This window comes from Capra hircus, chromosome 13 (genome assembly GCF_001704415.2).
Source record: "Capra hircus breed San Clemente chromosome 13, ASM170441v1, whole genome shotgun sequence".
NCBI lineage: Eukaryota > Metazoa > Chordata > Mammalia > Artiodactyla > Bovidae > Capra > Capra hircus.
In genome coordinates this window covers 53,563,661-53,582,934 of record NC_030820.1, presented here as the reverse complement: position 1 = coordinate 53,582,934, position 19,274 = coordinate 53,563,661, and the positions used below count along the sequence as shown (strand labels likewise).

The 19,274-nt window shown below is 60.4% G+C and overlaps 1 protein-coding gene across 2 annotated transcripts; it reads right to left on the bottom strand.

Annotated features, from left to right (window-relative positions):
- On the bottom strand, nt 4,176-16,468 carry CHRNA4 (cholinergic receptor nicotinic alpha 4 subunit). 2 transcript variants are annotated; one of them, XM_018057546.1, is made up of 6 exons: nt 16,393-16,468; nt 14,797-14,948; nt 11,320-11,364; nt 11,124-11,233; nt 7,048-8,383; nt 4,176-4,490 (listed from the first exon to the last, which is right to left on the bottom strand). In XM_018057546.1, the coding sequence occupies exons 1-6, from the start codon at nt 16,466-16,468 to the stop codon at nt 4,365-4,367; spliced, it is 1,845 nt and encodes a 614-aa protein (XP_017913035.1). In that variant the 3' UTR covers nt 4,176-4,364. The 2 variants fall into 2 exon arrangements, with proteins under 2 accessions (XP_017913035.1, XP_017913036.1); XM_018057547.1 differs by lacking the exons at nt 11,320-11,364; nt 14,797-14,948; nt 16,393-16,468 and having other exon boundaries at nt 7,048-8,247; nt 11,124-11,204.

Sequence of the window (19,274 nt, the reverse complement as noted above, 5' to 3'; positions counted from 1 at the left end):
CCTCACAGGACAGTGAAAGTCCCTCCCAAATCTCCCCTCTGCACACACACTCTTGCACCTTCCCGTGTGCGCACACACTCACTCTCACACATCCACACTCGCAGCACTATTTCCAAGTTTGGGAGCCAAGGTAACCCGGGGAAAAATGACATGTGAGCCGAGCAGGACTCGGGAGAAGAAGGGGAATATGAGTCCCCATTTAGTCCTTTAATTTAAAATCACAGTATCTTCAAAGAGTTGGAAGGATGGGTAGTAATAACACAGAGCCAAAATTAACAGGCTTGAGGAAATACAGCATGGAAACATGAAAGAAGAAATAAAGCCAGTGAAACAGGCTTGGTAATTACAGCCTGACCACAGACAGGCTGAGAGATCACTAGAGAGGCTACCCAGGAGGCTCGGGAAAGGATAAAATAGCAAAAGCAAGCGTTGCCTCCACACGAGGGGCTCCCAGAGGAAGCAGTGAGTCTATGAGGGGTCGGAATGTTGAAATAGGTTCTTTTTAAAGATTTGAGAAATAAAAAATAAAAAAAAAAACGATTTGAGAATTAGAGAAAGACTTAAAATCCCAGACTGAAGGGTTTAAAAGGCCAAATGGGACCAGGTTTTAAAACATGCCTTTAGATTCACTGATGCAAAAACACAGAGATGGTGGGGAAAGTCTTTAAACCCTTTTCTACAAGAGGACAAGAGCCGCTTGACATCAGAACACGGGAGAAAATGAGTGCTGAAGGGAAAGGCTTGAATCTTAAACCTGGCAGAACTATTATTGAAACTTATAGGATGAAAATACATCCTGAGACCCAAGCCTAAGAAGGCAGGTCACACATCACACAGGATCCCTTCGAACCCGGCTGGGGGCAGTTTCAGCAGAAAGGGAAAATCATCAGCACTTAGATTCACTACACCAGAAATCCCTGGTGAGTGGGCTTCCCAGGTGGTGTTAGTGGTAAAGAGTCTGCATACCAATGCAGGAGATGTAAGAGACACGGGTTCAATCCCTGGGTCGGGAAGATTCCCCCTGGAGGAGGGCACGGCAACCCACTCCAGTATTCTTGCCTGGAGAATCCCATGGACAGAGGAGCCTTACGGGCTACAGTCCATAAGGTTGCAAAGAGTCAACACGACTGAAGCAACTTAGCATGCCTGCGACTCAATGTGCACACACACCTGGGTGAGTAAAAACTCGAGTGATGTTTGCTGTTCACGGAACCATCAAGCCCTCCCCAGACCCTCACGTCCACAGCGACCTGGAACTAGATTCCAGGTTGCTCCAGAATCCCCAAGGGGCAGCAAGGTGCTTGCTTTGTCTGGAGGTGGGAGGCCTGATGGAGACAGTTTTCATACCAACTTACCAAGCTCTTAAAGAATATATACGTGCGTGCATCCGTGCTAAGTCGCTTCAGTCATGTCCAACTCTTTGTGACCCGGTGGACTGTAGCCCACCAGTCTCCTCTGTCCATGGGATTCTCCAGGCAAGAGTACTGGAGTAGGTTGCTGTGTCCTCCTCCAAGGGGTCTTCCCAGCCCAGGGATCAGATCCACTTTTTTTACATTGCATTGGTAGGTGGGTTCTTTACCACTAGCACCACCTGGGAAGAACTCGAAGACTACAAACACTGTTAAATTAGGGGCAGCCACCAGGAGGGAAAAGACTGAAGGGATGACCTTAAAGATTAGCCAACTAGATCAAATTTTCTTCTGTGGGAGGGGACAGAACACATGCAAACAGGAAAATAAGGGAGACGGCCTAACCAGAAATCACAATAAGGGGGGGGGGGAGGGGGTTAGCTCTTCAAAAGATTGCATTAAAAGGCAAGATACAGCTTCCTGCTTCTAGCCATGATGGAGTAGCTCACCTCAGACCAAAACCCATTAAAGAGCAGGGAAAATATACAAGGAAACTTTTTAGGCATTTTACTGTGGAATAGTCAGTGTTTCAACAAATGGTGCTGAAACAACCCTCCCAGGCGGGTCTGGGAGGCACCCAGGTGTCAAGTTATCACAAGACGCAGAAAATGAGACACAGTCAACACTAACAGAGGAAATGGACGCCCAGAGAGACCTGCCCGCAGGCCGGTGGAGGCGACGGAGACAAACACGTTTTAGTTTATTGGGACAGAAGAACGTGACTCAGCACAACAAACTGCTTATGGATGGAGACACGGTCATGGTGGGTGCTGACCGCACCACACCCAGTGAAAGAACAGTACAGAAAGGCTGTGAACCCGGGGCTCCACTCAGACCAAGGTCACAGTGGGGGGAGCCCCTCTCCGGGGAAGAAACCAGGCATAGGCTGGAGGGGCTGGAGGGGTCTGGGGTCAAATCGAGTTAAAACTCATTGATCTGAGGGCTTAAGACCAGGCTTTTTGTCGTAGGTAAATTTTATGCCAATCAAAAAAAAAACAGAAACCCTGGAGGCAAGTAGCCCAAAATAGTGGTCGTGGTTAATTTGGTGGGAATGTGGGTGATCTATTCTGCATGTGGATTTTCTAACTTTTTTTCGAGTCTCAAAAAAAGGAAAACACAGAAACCAGAAAGTGGGGGCTGTCGTCCTCCCTGGGGCTCCTGGTCTCTCCCAACCCAGGAAAGAGCATCTGCACACGGGCCCCAGGGCCCCCACTGCTTCCCCACATCTGGCGCCGGATCCACTTACGTAAGGAGGATTGGGGTGATGACGTCTGAAATCTGCGTCCAGGCTGCGACCTTGGGGCCCGTCCTGTGTCCTGGTGAGCTGCCGGTCTGGGCTCTCCCCTAGCATCCCGAGATGATTGGTGCCCCAGTAGCCTTCAGGGGGCAGGTGCCAGTCAGATGGCGTCCTGAATATCCAGGGGGCTGGTCTGCGGTTCACCGGCAGCCAGGTGGAGGCTGTGAACTTGTCTCCTCTGCCCGGGCAGTGCCCTCCAGCGGAACCTCTGCAGAAATGTCTTTGAACTTCGCTAAATTATTCATTCAATTCTCCCAAGTTCCTCGTGACCCAGGCACAGCCTGAGGGGAGACCCAGGGCTCCAACCTGAGCTACACCCCTGACACACAGGTTCTGGAGAGGCATAGCTTGACCGTCACTGGAGAAGGGATTCCTTGGGCCTGGGGAGGCTCCCTCCACCCAAATGTGGCTCCTGGGGGAGGGGCTACATTGTCCAGACCCCACCTGGCATGTGGAGCCTAAGGGCTTGCAAGAATCCAGAGAGCAGGGGCAGCCCACCCCTACATTACCACAGGCCCAGTGTTTCCTCGGGGTTTCAGGGGCCACTGTGGTGGTCCCTGGGGCTCAGCCTTCATGAGGAGTGGACACTAGGGCCCTGGGGCCATTGCCCTCCAACACCCCTGCCGGCCACCTTGGGCAGGGCAACCTCCTCATGGTGTGAGGCAGAGGCTTTTGGGCTGTGGAGGGTTCCCTCCATCCCCATTTCTCAGCCCCTCCCCTGCAAGACACCACACTGCAGAGGGCCCCAGAGCTAGCCAGACAAGCGGTCCTCAGAACCTCCGGAGTCACCACAGCTGCCATGTCAGGGAGGTCGTACCTGTTACTGTGCCCCAGAGGGGTCCCCCAACTGTGAGCAGAGGGGAAATCAAGGGAGGTGTTGGGTGGGGAGCCCAGATCTGGGTCCCTCACAAAGTCTCAAGTCCATGGGAGACCTGGGGGCATCACCAGGCCAGCAAAGTGTCTGCCCAAGACCCAAGCACCCCTGCCAGGGAGACAGCTGGGCTGCCTGGGGTCGAGGGTCCCTCACCCGAGGGGGACCTGCACCTGATTCTCCTCCACGGGGACCATGTCTAACCACTCCAACCCCAAGGCTCCTCTGGGCTAAATCTGGGCTTTGACTAATGTGCCCACAAGAGACCAAACCCAGACCCTGATCAGAACCCCCCTACTCCCCGGCTTGGGACGCCTCCCCAGCCACTAAGACACCCCCTGCTTGGATCCTGCCCCCAGCAGCTGAGGGTCATGTGTTTACTGACTCACCTCTGGGGTCAGAGAGAGCAAGCCTGAGGACCCAGGGGTGCCCCAGGCCGGGATCTGTGCCTGGGTCTCAGGGATCCCACAGGGATCAAGGGCTCTGGGGGCAAAGAGGGGCTGAGGGTGGCTGAGTGGCATGGCCTGGGGATATGCTGGGACGTTTGCTGAGAGCCATCAGCCGCACGTCCTTGCAGGAAGCCATCATGTCGCCATGCTCTGGTTAAACTTTAATAAGATAGGCAATGACACCGCCCTGCAGCCATACAGGCATACACCAGTCCCCCAGGCAGGTCCCCAGGGGTCAGCAGCTCCTTCCAAGGCTGTCTTATAGCAGACAGAGGATGGGGGGCAATCTGGTAAGTGGCATGACCCCATCGAGTTCGGGGAGTCCTGAGTCCGGGCCCCTAGATCATGCCGGCCAGCCAGGGTGGCAGGAAGAGGCCGGCAGTCCCCAGCAGGCAGACGATGATGAACACCCAGAGAAAGATGCGGTCGATGACCATGGCCACATACTTCCAGTCCTCTTTCACCTGCAGACAGACACACACAGTCACTCCCTCAGGCCTCGCCACAGCAAGAAACTGCTAGAACCTCGGTTCCTATTCTTGCCACCAGGGTCACCAAGGTTGCAGGCATACCTGTACTAGGTAAGGGGAGCGGAGGGGATGCAGCGAAATGGCTTTGTGTGAAGTCTGGGCTCAGAAACCCTGGGCTGCAGGTGTCAATGCTCTCTAGCGAAATGGGGTCCAGCATGGTGGCCCTACCAATTCCACCAGCCTGCCAGGTGCCTGAGCTCCCAGGAAGTAGTGATGGGGATGCCTCTGAAGGAAGGCTAGGGTCCAGGCTGTGACACGGTGAAGTGTGCTCTGGGTTTTTGATACTTGGTGGCACCATGGGGACCACCCTGCCCTACATTTACAGATGGAGCCAGTGAGGCTGGAGTCAGCAGGCACCCACAGCCCCTCACAGTGCAAGGCGAGAGGCGGAGCATCCTGGATAGTGGTGGTTGTGGGGAGCTGACCTCCAGCAAGAAGCCCAGGGCAGTGCTCACAGCTGGCTGCCCTTCACTCCTGCCTCTGCCCAGGGCGGGGTTCACAGCTGGCTGCCCAGGTGGCCTGAGCCTCTCATGGTCAGTGGGTCACTCAGGTCTGTCTCCAAAGCCCCTGAGGGTGAGGGTCACACGTGAATGCAGGCACAGCCCTGTGCTGCAAGCAGGCTCTGAGCATGCAGCTGCTGGGTGGAGGGCTCCCCAGGGACAAGGGAGGGGACCCCAGGCTAGAGGTGGGGAACATGCTGAGCCCACTACCTGCAGCCACTCCCTGGACCCGACGAGAAAGGTGGCTGCACCATCTGGGCTGAAGGGGGGACACAGAGGCCCAGAGGCAGGACAGGTCATGTTACATGTCCACGCTGGGAGATTGGGTCTAGACCCCACCTGGGGTGTGCCCAGGCAAAGCCTCAGGGAGGCCACAGGTGGGTCCTGGATGGGCAGTTGTTGGCATTTGAGTGACCAGAAAGGAGGGGCACCTGGGTTCGGGCCCGCTGGACCCTAGCAGGTCCCACAGGCCTGGCCAAGGGCAGGCTCAGCCTCCCGTTTTGGGGGCCTTGAGAGAAACAGAACTTTTCACTGTGGTTTTCTGCTCTGATGTTTAAAGAAATCAGCGACATCATGATGGTTTTAAACCAAAGCTGAAAGGGCCGAGTTTATTCTCGGGTAACCAGAGTAAATGGGGTCACTTGAAAGTGAGGGAGTGACAGGACCCTCTGTTCCAGGAAGCAGCCAGTGGTGCTGCCGCGTCCGAGCAGGAGCAGCTTTCCAGCCACCCCCTTGGAGGTTGAAACGCTGCTCACAAAGCCGCCCAACCCCCATCCCAGGTCGGTTCCTCTGAAGTTGCTTTGCTTCCCAGAACCTGGGCACAATGCCGGAACCAGAACCTGGTCGTGACAGCTGGGCCTGTGATGCGGATGGAGGGGTCTGGGGACAAGGGGCTGGCCCTGCACTAGGAACCACTGGGCGCCTCTGAGATCCTGGTGACACTTCAAAGGCCTCGATCTCTTCTCAGCAGCCCCTCAGACCCGCATGTCAGAGGTCCTCAAGAACTGGGGAACGCAACGGGCCCAGAACCAGGGTCTCCCAGGTAGAACCTTCCTCCCAGGTAGAACCTTCCAGAAACCCTCAGATGACTTCACAACCCCTTGGGATTCAAGGGACAGCTAGGAGACTGACTCGCTGTTGGGTGGGGTGGCCCAGCCACAGGACAGACAGTCCCCAGGGATCATGTGTGTCTGGGAAATGATCACAGGCTGTTCCTGAGGAGACAGAGGGATGAAGAGGTGAGGGAGGGAACCACAGTGTCTTGCCTGCCCACAGGCCTGCATTTCTGCAGGAGGAAGCTGATGTGGGGCAAGGTCGCAGCCCAGGTCGAGTGGCCAGAAATGACCGAGCAGACTGACGGTGCCCTCCCCGATCTGCCTCTGTGCTCCCCTGCCCCACCCCACCCAGGATCTGAACTGGGGCTCGGCCCTCAGCCTGGACCCACCGTTGCAGTCCCCGACTCCACAGGGCCCTGAATATGACCCGTGTCTGAGCACCTGCCCTGCCCGCCCAGACCCCAGGTGCCCTCTCTCTGGCCAGGCATGAGGGTGCTGGCCAGAGGGTCCTGTGTCCCAGGCCTGATTTCTCCTCTCCCCGTGCTAGGCCACAGAGGCCATTCAATCTCATCCCATCTCCTCTCAGCACCTCTCACCACAGAACCTCCCCGGGGCGCCCATAGCAGGGTGGGGGGCACTTGAGGTCAAGGGAGACGCTCACCAGGTGCAGATGGTGCTGGAAGCTGCCTAACACCCCACCTGCAGGCAGGCTCCTTGTGCCCTGAAGCCCAAAGGAGACACCAGAGGTCCACTCTGCTCCAACAGCCACTGGGCCACCACTGGGGGTACCTCCTGCCCCCAAGCGGATGGAGGCTTGGGGCACAGGGAACAGCCGAGTTGGGGTCCTGGTTTCTCTGTCTTTCACCAGTCACCTCCTCCTTCAAAGTGGATGGGGCGGTGGGCGCCCCCCCCCAGGTGACTGTGGTGGGGACTTACCGAGAAGTCTGTGTCTTCCGCCTTCAGGTGGTCTGCAATGTACTGGACGCCCTCCACCGCCCGTGCCAGGGCTGGCGACAGGGGCAGGGGCGGCGCTCTGGTGCTGGAGGTCTTGAGCGTGGCATTTGGGGCCCCCAGTTCCTTCCTGCACTGGCATTTGCAGGGGGAGGCCTGGTCTGGGGGCAGGAGCTCGGCTGAGGGGGCCTTGGTCGGAGAAGAGGGGGAGCTATCCGCCAGGCGGGCGGCCGGTGAGGCAGCCTCCTCTCGTGGCCCGCAGTACTGGATGCTCCGGGACCGGCACCGCACGCCGTCCTCCACCGCTTTGCTGGGGCTGGACATGTGCTGGACACTTAGGGACCGGGTCTTGGTGAGGCCCGGGGCCCGGGTGCCGGTGGGTGGATGGCAGGGCCCAGGAGATAGGCAGGGGCTGGCCTTCTCGGCCTCTGAAGGCTGCAGAGTTGGCACCTGGTCAGAGGGTGTTGTGCGGGCTGGCTGGGGCTTGCTGGGCTGGTCTACCCCACGGGTCAGGGACGGAGACCGGGCGGGCTCCCCCTGGGGCTCCGGCCAGAAGTGCGGAGCGCTGGCCGCCTTGTGCATGGACTCGATGAGCCGCCGGCAGTGGTCCTTGACCACGGACGGCCGCTTCATGAAGAGCAGGCGTGGCACGATGTCCAGGAAGACATGGCGGACCCAGGCGGGCATGGTGTGTGTGCGCGGGGAGCGGTGGTGCACGTTGAGCACGAAGACGGTGATGATGATGGAGAGCGTGACGAAGATCATGGTGAAGAGCAGGTACTCGCCGATGAGTGGGATGACCAGTGAGGTGGATGGGATGATCTCGGTGATGAGCAGCAGGAAGACGGTGAGCGACAGCAACACGGAGATGCAGAGGGTTATCTTCTCGCCGCACTCGGAGGGCAGGTAGAAGACGAGCACGGTGAGGCAGGAGATGAGCAGGCAGGGGATGATGAGGTTGATGGTGTAGAAGAGCGGCAGGCGCCGGATGATGAAGGCGTAGGTGATGTCCGAGTAGACCTCCGCGCAGCACTCGTACTTGCGCGTGTTGTAGGTGCCCACGGCGTCCACGATGACCCACTCACCGCTGTCCCAGAAGTCCAGCTGGTCCACGCGGCTGTGCATGCTCACCAGGTCGATCTTGGCCTTGTCGTAGGTCCAGGACCCGAACTTCATGGTGCAGTTCTGCTGGTCGAAGGGGAAGAAGGTGACGTCGATGCTGCAGGAGCTCTTGTAGATGGCCGGGGGCGTCCACTGCACCCGGCCGTCGTGGAAGAGGTGGGCCTTGGTCAGGTGGGTAATGGCAAAGTCCCCGTCCGCACTGGGCGGGAGAGAGAGGTGGTGGGTGAGGCGCCCGACACCTGAGGTCCAGAGCTCTCATGCCTCTGCCCGCTACACACACCCTCACTTCACAGTGAAGCCTCGCCCGGGACCAGACAGCTCTGGGCTCATTGCTCATGGTGCCCATGTCCAGCTCATTGCTCACCTGCCCACCTTGCTGTTTCCCCGACCCTTGGGGGTGACATGCCATGGAGACTTTCTCAGCAGCCCACACCACACTTGACATCCAAGCTTGACCATGGAGATGACCACGATTATTTGGGGGCTAGAAGGGCCATCCATGTCACATCAGGGGCTCCACGTGCACTAGTGGCCCCAGGGCAGCACAAAGAGTGCCTCGTTCCCTGCGGTCACCCTGGAGCTGGACGGAAATCTGACCTGTCTCACCACCTTCTCCTGCTTCAGGTTGGCATTTTCTCCCCCACAGATGCCCCCAAACCTAGAGGCGAGAACCCCCTTCTTGCACAGGTGAAGACTCCAGGGCCCAACGAGGCAGAGACCAGGCCTCCCAGAGGGGGATGTGGACTCCAGCCATCACATCCCAGGCCCTCAGCCCTCCTGCCTATTCCTTGGCCTCAGGGCTCCCTGTCCAGACCTGGCAGGGAACAGAGCTAGGGGCTGCTGTCCTGGCCCAAGCCTGGGTCTCCCAGGGACAGCCGCCTAAGATGCCCATGGTGAGGAGAAGGGCATGTTGATGCCATGGGGGACCTGGGGACACCTGCCCACAGTCTGCTGAGAACACTGCCTGCCCCCAGAGTCAGCCACTCTCTCCTCTGCTGCTGGAAGTGCCCAGTCCCCAGTCTGGGTCCCAGGCTGTTATTGCCTGGGTCAGGAGGGCCTTCACTCAGCCTGTTTCCCCGCAAGGCCTGAGCTGCCCACACTGACCACGTGGGGCACCCACAGGCAAGTAAGGGAGCAGCTGTCCCGGGCTTCGGCTCTGAAGAGGGGTCAACCCGGCCGGTCAGATTCCTGCTCTAGGCTGAAGACGCCATCCACATGAGCCCCTCTGCCTGGCAGGCCAGTGGAGGGAGCTCCTGTGGACAGCACGGCCTCACGTGCACTCCCTTCAGCCTCGAAGGAGTACCCCAAAGCTCTCAGAAAAGCCACCTTCAACCCTTCCCCTTGCCCAGCAGCCTGCGCTGACCACTGGGCCACACGCAAGTGCACATGGGCCTGATCCCTGGAAACAGGCCTCCCCAGTGGCCATCTGGCCAACATCACCACCAGCCCTGGGGTCCATCTGTGCCCACACCCAACCCCCTCCAAAGAGGGCCTTGGTGCCAGCCTCCATCCCTAAGGGAAGCTAGGGGTCCAACCCGCTACCTCTGGGTCTCGGTAGGGAGTCTAGAGAGGGAAGGGGCTGGGCTGCCATCCTGGGGGCTGTATGCCTCCCAGACCTGCTTATTGGTCTCTGTCGAGCAGTCACAGAGCACGATGCTCCCCTGGGTCCCAGAGTCCTGACCCTGGTCCCTGTGTTCTGGGTCAGAGAGGTTCAGGCAGATTGAGTGCTGGGTCCCCTGGGGCAGGGGGCTGGGGGAGCTGAGTGGGGACCCCGGGGGGCCTTAGGGGGGCCTGGAGGACTCCAGCGCTCAGGGTCTGACCAGGCCGCTTGTAGAGGGAAAACAGAGAGTCTGCCCCACCTCCCACTCTCCAAGCGGCCCCCCTTAATGCATCCCTAAAACCCTCTCCTCCACGTGCGGCCGCTCTCCCCGCTGCCATTACTGAAATCAATTAAGCTGCAAGTGGAGCCCAGTCGTTCTTAATCAAATAGCATTTGTAGGTCAGGCCCAACCCCGGGGCCCAGGAGGGCTTTTGTGCAGAAGCACCGGGGTCTGGGTGGGAGGGCAGGGGGCCTTGGGCAGGGGGACCAAGTGCTGCCATTGGCTGTGTTCGTCAGTGCTGTGGGGCCACGGCCGCACAGAGCCTGGGTCTTCCAGCATGGATTCAGCTCTGGGTGAGCTGGCCTAGCAATGACACAGCAGAGACCATGGACACGGTAGGCTGTCAGGCTGCCCCGAGGTCAAGGGCCCAGCCAAGGTCCCAGGAAAGGACAAGTTCAAGGAGGCCAGCCCTCTGGAGCCCACGTCTGCCACAGCAGTGCCCATAGTCCCCTGGCCCCCCAGCACAGAAACACCCTCCAGAGATGAGATTTCAGCTCAGCTTCCGCAGCTGGGACACACATCCCTGACAGAGGCTTTGTTTGCGGAGCGTGATGAGCTGGGGTTTGGGGACTTTCGGTGATGTCTATGCAGGGAGCTGTGAGCACAGATGGAGGGGCAGGGGAGGGTGAGGACAGGCAGGCTGTTCTGGGGGCTCCCTCTCCACTCCCTGTACCCCACCCTCTGCTCCAGGACTGGGTGACCAATGTACAGGTGCCCAGCCTCCCCAGACAGGGACTGATTCTGGAACAGACTCCAGCCCGAGGGGGAGCAACTGCAGGGCCTGTAGTCATCCTGGGAGGGGCTCTGATCCCTTCCTTGCTCCTTAAGAGACTGAGGCCCCAGGGCTGGCACGGGCAGGGAAGGAACACTCAGGCACCCGCAGGCCCCCAGAGCCCCCATCTCCTTGCCTCTTTGCCTGTCAATAGGTCTCAGCACCCTCTTTATTTCCGCCTGGGCTGGAGGGCTGAGCTGTCTGCCTCTTGCTCACGCTGGCTTTGGCAGAGATTCCTGGCGGGGGCGTGGCTGGACGTGGCCCCACCCACTAAGGCCCCAGCTCACTTGTTGTAAAGGACGATGTCTGGCCGCCAGATTAGCTCGGAGGGGATTCGGATGGAAGTCACATTCTCATAGTCGGCGGGGTCCCAGTGCAGCTTATAGTCATGCCACTCCTGCGGGAGGAAAGGAAAGAGGGGGGTCAGAAGAGAAGGGTAGGGAGAGGGTGCGGAGGGGGCATTGAGGGCTCTCAACCACTCACCTGCTTCACCCACACATTCGTCGTCATCATTTGGTTCTTCTCATCCTAGGGCACGAACAAGAAGAAGGCAGGTTGTGATCCCCATTGGTTCAGGACACATCTCTCTGCCCAAGCTTCCTTACCCACAAGGACAGGCCAGGGCAGAACAAGGGGACTGGGTGACCTCAGGAGGGAGGGAGTATCACGCCCCTGGAGGCAGCCAAGCCCAGGATGGCAGGCCCAGAGGGGACTGAGGGCCACAGGGTAAGTCCCCTTGACCCTTCTAAGAAGGAAGGTGAGGACAGTGTCCAGCTGGCTTTACAGGTGGCCGGACCTGGTCCTCTCCAGCTACGTAAGTAAGGGTGTATGCGGCGCCCGGGGCTCCTGGCTGCTGGAGGAGCTGCCCTCTTCCCAGCAGCCCATGATGGTCCTGCCCACCTGCATCACTCCCTCCCAGCTGGCCAGCCTGCCCCCTCTGCTACCCCTGAGCCACCCACTCACTGGCCAAACTGCCCCTCCAGGCCCAGAGCCTCAGGACCTGGAGGTAGACAGGTGAGGGGCAAGAACAGACGAGATGGGAGCAGGAGAGCCGGCAGGCTCCTCTACAGGTCACTGAGCAGCCCCCTGCCAGGTGAGAAGGGCTGGAACACACTCACTCACATACAACACTCACATGCACTCATACACACTGACACACACTGACACCCTCACACACACACACTCACATACAACACTCACATGCATACATACATACTGACACACACTGACACACACACAATACACACACACTCATACACAATACACACACACAATACACACACACTCACATACAACACTCACACACACACACTCCCTGCTCCCTCCACCCCACTTCCCAGCCCTCCTGTTCACTGGGCACAGGCAGTCAGGCACCAGCACAGGCTGGAGAAGAACGCCAGGCTCTGTGCATGGATGTAGGGGTCCTCTTACCCCACCCTGAACCTCCAGGGACCATGCCTCACCCAGCCCAGGCAGAGGGTACCTGGGTTGGGGCTGGAGGGGGCTGGCTCCTTGCAAAAGGTTTGGGGCAGGACACTTGCTGCTGATGGAGGGTACTTCTCAGAGAGCAGGGTGCCCCTGAGGGGCAGGGGCTATTCCCCTGGGGAGGGTAGAGGGACTGGATACAGGCTCGGGGGGGGGCAGTGCTTGAACCAGCCTCTCCCCACTTTATGACGGCCCAACTTTTTCCCTTGCTGGCTCTAGACCAGGGGCACGCAAGTCGTCAGGACGACTGCTCAGGCCAAAGAAACCCGAGGACGGTCAAGAAGTGAAGCACCCAGTGCCCAGACAGGGCCGGGGGCAGATGGTTATTCAAAGGCAAGGCCCAGGAGCCTCCCCTCCTGCTCCCCCAGGGTACAAGCCCTGGGTCGGCTGGGTCATGGGAGGGGACCACATCTCCCGCCACCCTAGGCACTGCCTTGGTCCTGATCTCCCTTAGGGCCACCTGGGTCATGCCACCAGAGGACCCTGAGGATAAGCATGACCTGAGCGGGGCCTGGACACCACTCCAACGACCTCGACCTTGGCAATGCAGTCCTGCAGTGGTGCCACCCCCACCACCACATCCTTGCATTCCCCCGGGGGCAGCTGGCCTGGCTCTGCCCCATTCCCTGCCTCCAGATCAAGCTTCCAGGTGCAGGGTCTGGCCTCCTTCCCCTTGTGCCCACCCCTCACACACCCCCCTTGCAGCTGTCCACCCGTCCACCCCACCCGTATGAAGTGCCCTTCATACATTCGGGCACCTGAAACATTAGCCCAGGGCCCAGAGGTGCCCAGGGACTCCCAGCCTCCTCTGCAGATGTGAACACACACGAACACACACACACACACACACACACACACACACACACACTGGGGCACAAACCTGCAGCAAACACTGCAGCCCTTCAAAGAGTGGGCATGGAGGCGGCCCCTTCCACAAAAGGCCAGCACCCAGGACGGGCAAGGACGTCTTGTCAGCACACGTGTGCAGGAGTGTCCTTGGCCAACTCAGCTGCAGACAGCAGGGCTGGGAGCAGCTCCTGTCCAGCCCAGTGTTGCCACGGGGCCTCCGGCGGGTCCCTCACTGGGGCCTCAGGACTGGTGTGCTCTGGCTGTCTCTCCTGGGCAAACTAGGGAGATGGAGGGGAGGAGAATGCTGCAACGTGGGAGTGGGGGAGATGCTGCAACATGGTGGCTAGGGGACAAGAAAACCCCAGGAGCTCAGGCAGGAGGCCAGGCCACAGTGCAGCTGACCCAGAACATGAAGCCACAGCCACACTGGGAATTATGTTTGCAAATGCAGTGGGTCAGAACCCCCACCATCCTGAGCTCCCTTCTGGCTGCACCCCAGCCAGGAGTACTTTACAGGAAGCATTTGAGGCTTGGTTCTAGGAGGCCTGAGAGCACAGGCCAGGATGGGGGACTGATCGGTTCTCTCTGCTAATGGGGCACAAGCATAGCTCTTTCTGTCAGTGTGAATGTGGCCACAGCCCCCACCCTCCACGTCCCAAAGCCCCTTGGATGTTGCCGGCTCACTCATCCTATTCCACAGGTGAGAAGACCAGGGCCCCAGGGGCCACTCAATACACCTGGCACGAGCTGGAAACCAGGGTCTCCAGGCTCTGAAACTGGTGGCTCCCCCCTCACAGAGCCCGCTTGGGGTTGGGGTCCTGGCAGGGGTGTGGGGTGGACATTTGGAGAGATCTACAGCCCGTGGCAGCTCCTCCTGGAACCTGAGCTGACTGGAAACCCCAGTCCAAACCTAGCCAGCCTCAGACCCTCTTGCAGCCAGCAAACCAGCTCCCGGAAGACTCCTCCAGGCCAGGCCGGAGCCCACACTCCAAGGCCCTTTGGCTGCTGCCCCAGGATGTGCAGCCAACACGCAGTTAGACCCATAGGACAGGCCCCCCCCCCGAGTGCTCACCCCTGCTCCTCCAGAGCTGCAGCCACTCAGAGGCTGGACCTCGGCCTCCTCCCAATAGCCTCCTCGGTCCCCATCCAGGGAAGTAAACTCACCTGACAAACAGCCTGTCTGACTCGTCAGGTTGCCCCATTCCAGACAGGCTGGGGGACCTCCTGAGCAAGGTGAAGGTCAAGAGGAGCTGCCAGGGCCCCACACGGCCCCATCCTGACCCACTCAGTGCCAGGACTTGCCCTGCACTGGCCCCATAGACGAGTCTCCTGCTCCCTGTCTCTGGCGGCCACAGCCCTGATCCCCTGCCGCAAATCTGGCCCTTTGAGCTTTTCTACGTGGAGAGGGAGGAATGGGCAGGGCCTTGGAGGGCATCGCGTGGAACAGTCCTTGCCCCCCACGTTGCTTAAGTGTATGTGCAGGACTCAGGCAGGGCTGGGACTCAAATGCAGCCCTCCCAGCTCATCCAGCCCATGCCCCCAGCCCCAGGGCCATCTCCAGGCCTGTCCCTCCCTGACACAGGTTGGCCCTGGGTTGCCGACACCCACCCCATCCCCAGCACCTACCACATCAATGAGCTGCGCGATGGACAGGCCGAAGTGGACAAGAACCGCATCCGAGATGTTAGCCACGGGCCGGGACCACTTATTATAGCCCGAGAAGAGCTTCTTCAGCAGCCGCTCCTCCGCATGAGCCCGGGTCTCTGCATGGCTGCTCACTGGGGGGACATGCGGGTGCAGGGCTCAGGGGAGGGGACGGTGGCCATCCAGGCTGCGCCCTTGGGCCTCCTCCCAGGCCGCACTCAGCACTTGGGCTCCCTTCCAGCCCCTCAAAGCACATTCCTCCCTCCTATCTCAGGACCTTTGCACCTGCTGCCCTACTTCCGTTCGCAGTTTCTCCTCTACCCCAGGGAAGGGAAGCCTTCTGAGCACTGGGTCCACTGCCGTGAGAGGGTATCACTGATGTGATGAGTGCTGACTGGACAGCTCCTCATCAGACCGTGACTGCGGGAGAGAGGGGCTCTATCTCGAGCTACTAGCACAGTCCTGAACACCTTGTCTCAAAGCACAAAGGTGGGGGTAACCGCAGGACAGGAAGGGGCAGGCCCAGGCAGGGAGAGAAGGACGAGGAGTGAGGATTCGACCCCTGAGGGTTTCCTTTGGCTGCAGCAACCGCAAGCGATCATCCTGGAAGATCATCCAGGATGCATGAGTGACCTGGCACCCCCAGTGACTCTGGCACGCTGCATTCCTGGATGGTCTCTCCTCGATGACTAGATCTGGAGTGAACCTGGGGAGGGGCTTCCTCATTCAGCCCAGCCCAGTGGCCAGTCTGTGGTCTGACGGCTTCCCTGCCACTCTTGGGCACCTGTGCTGCATCATGGAGGGCATCTGAGGGCAGGACAGGAGACCCTTGTTTACCTGCTCCTCTCAGCTCAGTCCTGCTGACTGCTGGACCCATGAGAGCATGACTGACAGCTGGACCCATGAGGGCATTCACAAGTACACCTGGGGTCAATCTTAGACCCCCAGGACCTTTACTCCCAGCCCAGAGCCTCAGCGTAGTCCCTCTGACAGTATAGTGTCTCTCCTTCCTCACTGGGGAGGCCAGAGGATTAAATTCCCTCCATGCACCCCTGAAATAGCAAGGTGGCTTCCCAGAGAATGAGGAGGAGCAGATGGCTGGAACCTCGACAGTTCTAGAGAGCCTGGGGGAGCAGAAGGGGTTTGGGTGGGGCCCTGCCAAGGGCGGAGACCAGCCCTCTGATTCCCCAGCCCTCAGGGGTGGGGGGTGGGGCAGGCATGGTGCAGCCTGCAAGGAAATTGGGCAGAATGGATAAACGGGGGTGGGACGCACCTCTCTCCATTCAAGTTGGAGCTTCTGGGTCCAGCTCCTGAAACAGCATCTCCCTCAGACCCACCCCAATCCTTTTTTTCGAATTGCCGAACAGGTTAACTCTTTCTTCGCCTGGCTCCGCCCGCGCTCGAAGGACAGTCTTTTGCGTCTGGGGGATGCGGGGTGGGGGGAGCCTCCGCGGCTGCCCCGTTGCGCGCATCCGAGGCTTGGGACTGCAGCCAGGAGCCTCCCTTCCTTTGGCTCCGGAGGTCCGAGGCCGCCCTGAACCGGGCGAAAGGGGATCCTTCCAGCGCCCTGAAACTTACCAGGCAGGAAGCCGGCCCCCAGCAGCAGCAGCAGCAGCGGCGGCAGCGGCGATGTCCCCGGGCCCCCGAGCTCCATGGCGCACAGAGCGGGCTCTAGATGCGGGCCGCTCCCGGCTCCGCCGCGCCCCTGCTCTGAGCTCCGCGCGCACCCAACTTCATGCCCCCCGCGCCGCGCGGGCCGCTCCGACCGCAAAGCCTCGCTCGGTCGCTCCTCCCGGAGGGCGCGGCGGCCGCTACCGGACCCGGATCGCGGGCTGTGGGCTCCGCGGCGCGGCCCCGCCCGGACCTGCCCGCCTCCAGCCGGCGAGGAGGAGGGGGAGGAGGGACAGGAGGAGGGAGCAGGAGGGAGGGCAAGGACCAGAAGGAGAGGGGGAGGAGGATGCACCGCGAGTCGAGAGGGGGCGCGGGGGCTGAGGTCGGCCGGCGCGGGGGCCAAGTTTCCTTTGACCTCCCAGGGCCGGGCACGTGCCCGAGCCACGAGTGGGGGCCCGGCAATCGCTGCGTGCGTCTCGGGAATCCCGGCGCGGGCTGGTTTGCGGACCACGAGACATCAACCCTCGCCCTGTCCCCAGCCCCGCGCCTCCACCGCCTGCCTGGAGGGAGGGACGCGCTCCAGGTTCTCCGGGAGCCAGGAGGGGTGCCCGGGCGGATGTGGTTAACTTCACCACCCCGGCTCCGATGTGCAGTTTGGAAATCACAGGTCCCCGGTCGTCTTCCCCAACCAGGCGCTCAGGACGGAATCCTCCCCATCGGCCTGTCCCCCGCGGACCGGGAAGCGTTCAGAAGAGCTTCGACTCGGCAGCCGGCCTTTATGGGGCGAGGAGAACTCTAACGCCCCCTCCCCAGGCGAAGCCGCTTCTTGCCGCCTCCAGGTCGGGCCCGGGCCGGGGTCTGCTGCCCCCGCCTCTGAACGGCCTGCGGCCGGGTGGACTGCGCCGGCGAGAGGGCAGTCCCCATCCCACGCGCGGTGGGCAGCGGCTGAGGGGCGGCTGTGGAGGGTCTCGGCTGAGACCTCCGCAGAGCAGTCCGCGGCGCCCCTGGACTAGTCTTGAAGTACAACGGCCGCAACCGAGATGACCTGGTGCCACGCTCCATGACCCCGCAGGGGCTCCGCCCTTAGGTGGGTCGAAGTGGCCGCCGGCCGAGCAGCAGGCTCTCGAAGGAGGGCCGGGAGGGGCTGCTTTGTGCGGCGGAGCCACAGTCTGCGGCGCTCACACCGCGCTGCTCGGCAGAAACGCGAACCCCGCAGCCATCCGCGCGCAGCTCCTGGGAATCTGCGGCCGTCACGGGGTCGGGGGAATCCAGCTCCCAAACCAAGACTTCGGTTCCGGTCGAGGATGAGGGCAGAGAAGGAGGGGCTGGAGCTGCCCCCGCGCTCCTCCCGCGTTGGCGCCCGGGCCTTGGGGGGGACTGAATGATGGTCCCGGCGGCCCCTGGTCCCCGACCCTCACAGACGATTCTCTGCAAGTAACGGGCTTGGTCCCAAGGTAGCAGCTTCAGTCAAGGGAGGCCCCTACCCTTCCGCAACCCCCAACTCCTGCCCCCTTCCAGCTGGTTTCCCAGTATTCCCTCTTTTCCCTCCTCCCCATCTTGCCTCCCCTCCCCATCTTCCCTCTCTCACCTCCATGTCTCCTCTCCTCCCCCTCCCCGTTTCCCTCTCCCACCTTCCCTGCCCCTCCCCAAGCCCCCTTCCCCCAACTCTGGCCAAATGCTCTGAGGCCTCCAAGGTTCCCACCCGTTCCCACCCGGAGAGATCTGTCCGCTCCGGCTGGTGCCTCAACAGCGACGGTTGCTCCCTTACCCTGTCCATGGGCTCCCTAGATGCTGGCCCAAGCCACTGAGACAGGTGGACATGGCTCCCACAGCATCCCTGTGAGGTGGGTTCTTTTGTTATCTCTGTGTCCCAGTGAGGAAATGGATGGACGGAGGGGTTGTGCCACACCCCAGGGCGATGCAGTCAGCACCAGGGTTCCTGCTGGGAGGTCTGGTCTGCACCCTGGCCTCCCCTGGCCTCAGGCATAGTGTGTCCCACAGCTGGCCTGTGCCCCTGAAAATTGGTGCTCCCCACAGTCTGCCCTTCAAGGGGCCTGCCCTCTGGGAGTCCTCCTGGACCGTGACGCCCCCCCAGTGCATGGCCTTCCCTCAGACTCCCCGGAGACCCAGAGCCTGCTCCAGTTTGTGGCCTCTTTCCCTTCCTCCAGCCAGCTCTGTGCCAGGATCCAGAAAGTTCTCTAAGGTGGAGATCTGCTCTGAACTAGGAGCTGGGGAACAGGCCCTGGGTTGGCTCACTAGGTACAGGGGGCAAGGAGGGCAAACCTCCCCCCTTGCCTCTCCTGGACCACTCCCCCCACTCACGGTAAACACTTGATCACATGAGGTTCAGAGCCTGGGAACACCCCTCACAGGGAGGGGACGAGCCCTGGTGTCTCCCTGGGGGCTCTCTGTCCATCCCTGCTTGGCGCTGTCCTAGGGCAGAAGGTTTCTGCTCCATGACCTTTTCTTGGTGGCAGAGGCCAGCTGTGCTCCAGGTCCCTCTGAAGTCTCCTCCAACCACCTCAGCATCCCTGGGAAACCAGTCAGCCTTCCCTCATCTGGCAACCTAGAAAGGTGAGGTAGGGATGGGATTCGTCTGTCTGATGAGATCTGGGTGCTCCTGGGAATGTTAGGTTGGAGTCAGGAGAGAGGGTGAACTGGGCCAATCTCTGAAGGCTTCCTGGAGGAAGGAGCACCCAGGAATGCAGCCCCTGGGACTGTGTATGTCTGCTCATAGCTGTGCACAGGGAATTGCCTGGGGAGTTGGCTTAAGTTTCAGACCCTGGCACCCCACCCTCAGAGAGGACTCATCCTTGGCCAAGGCCCCAATCTCCATCTGCTGACAACTG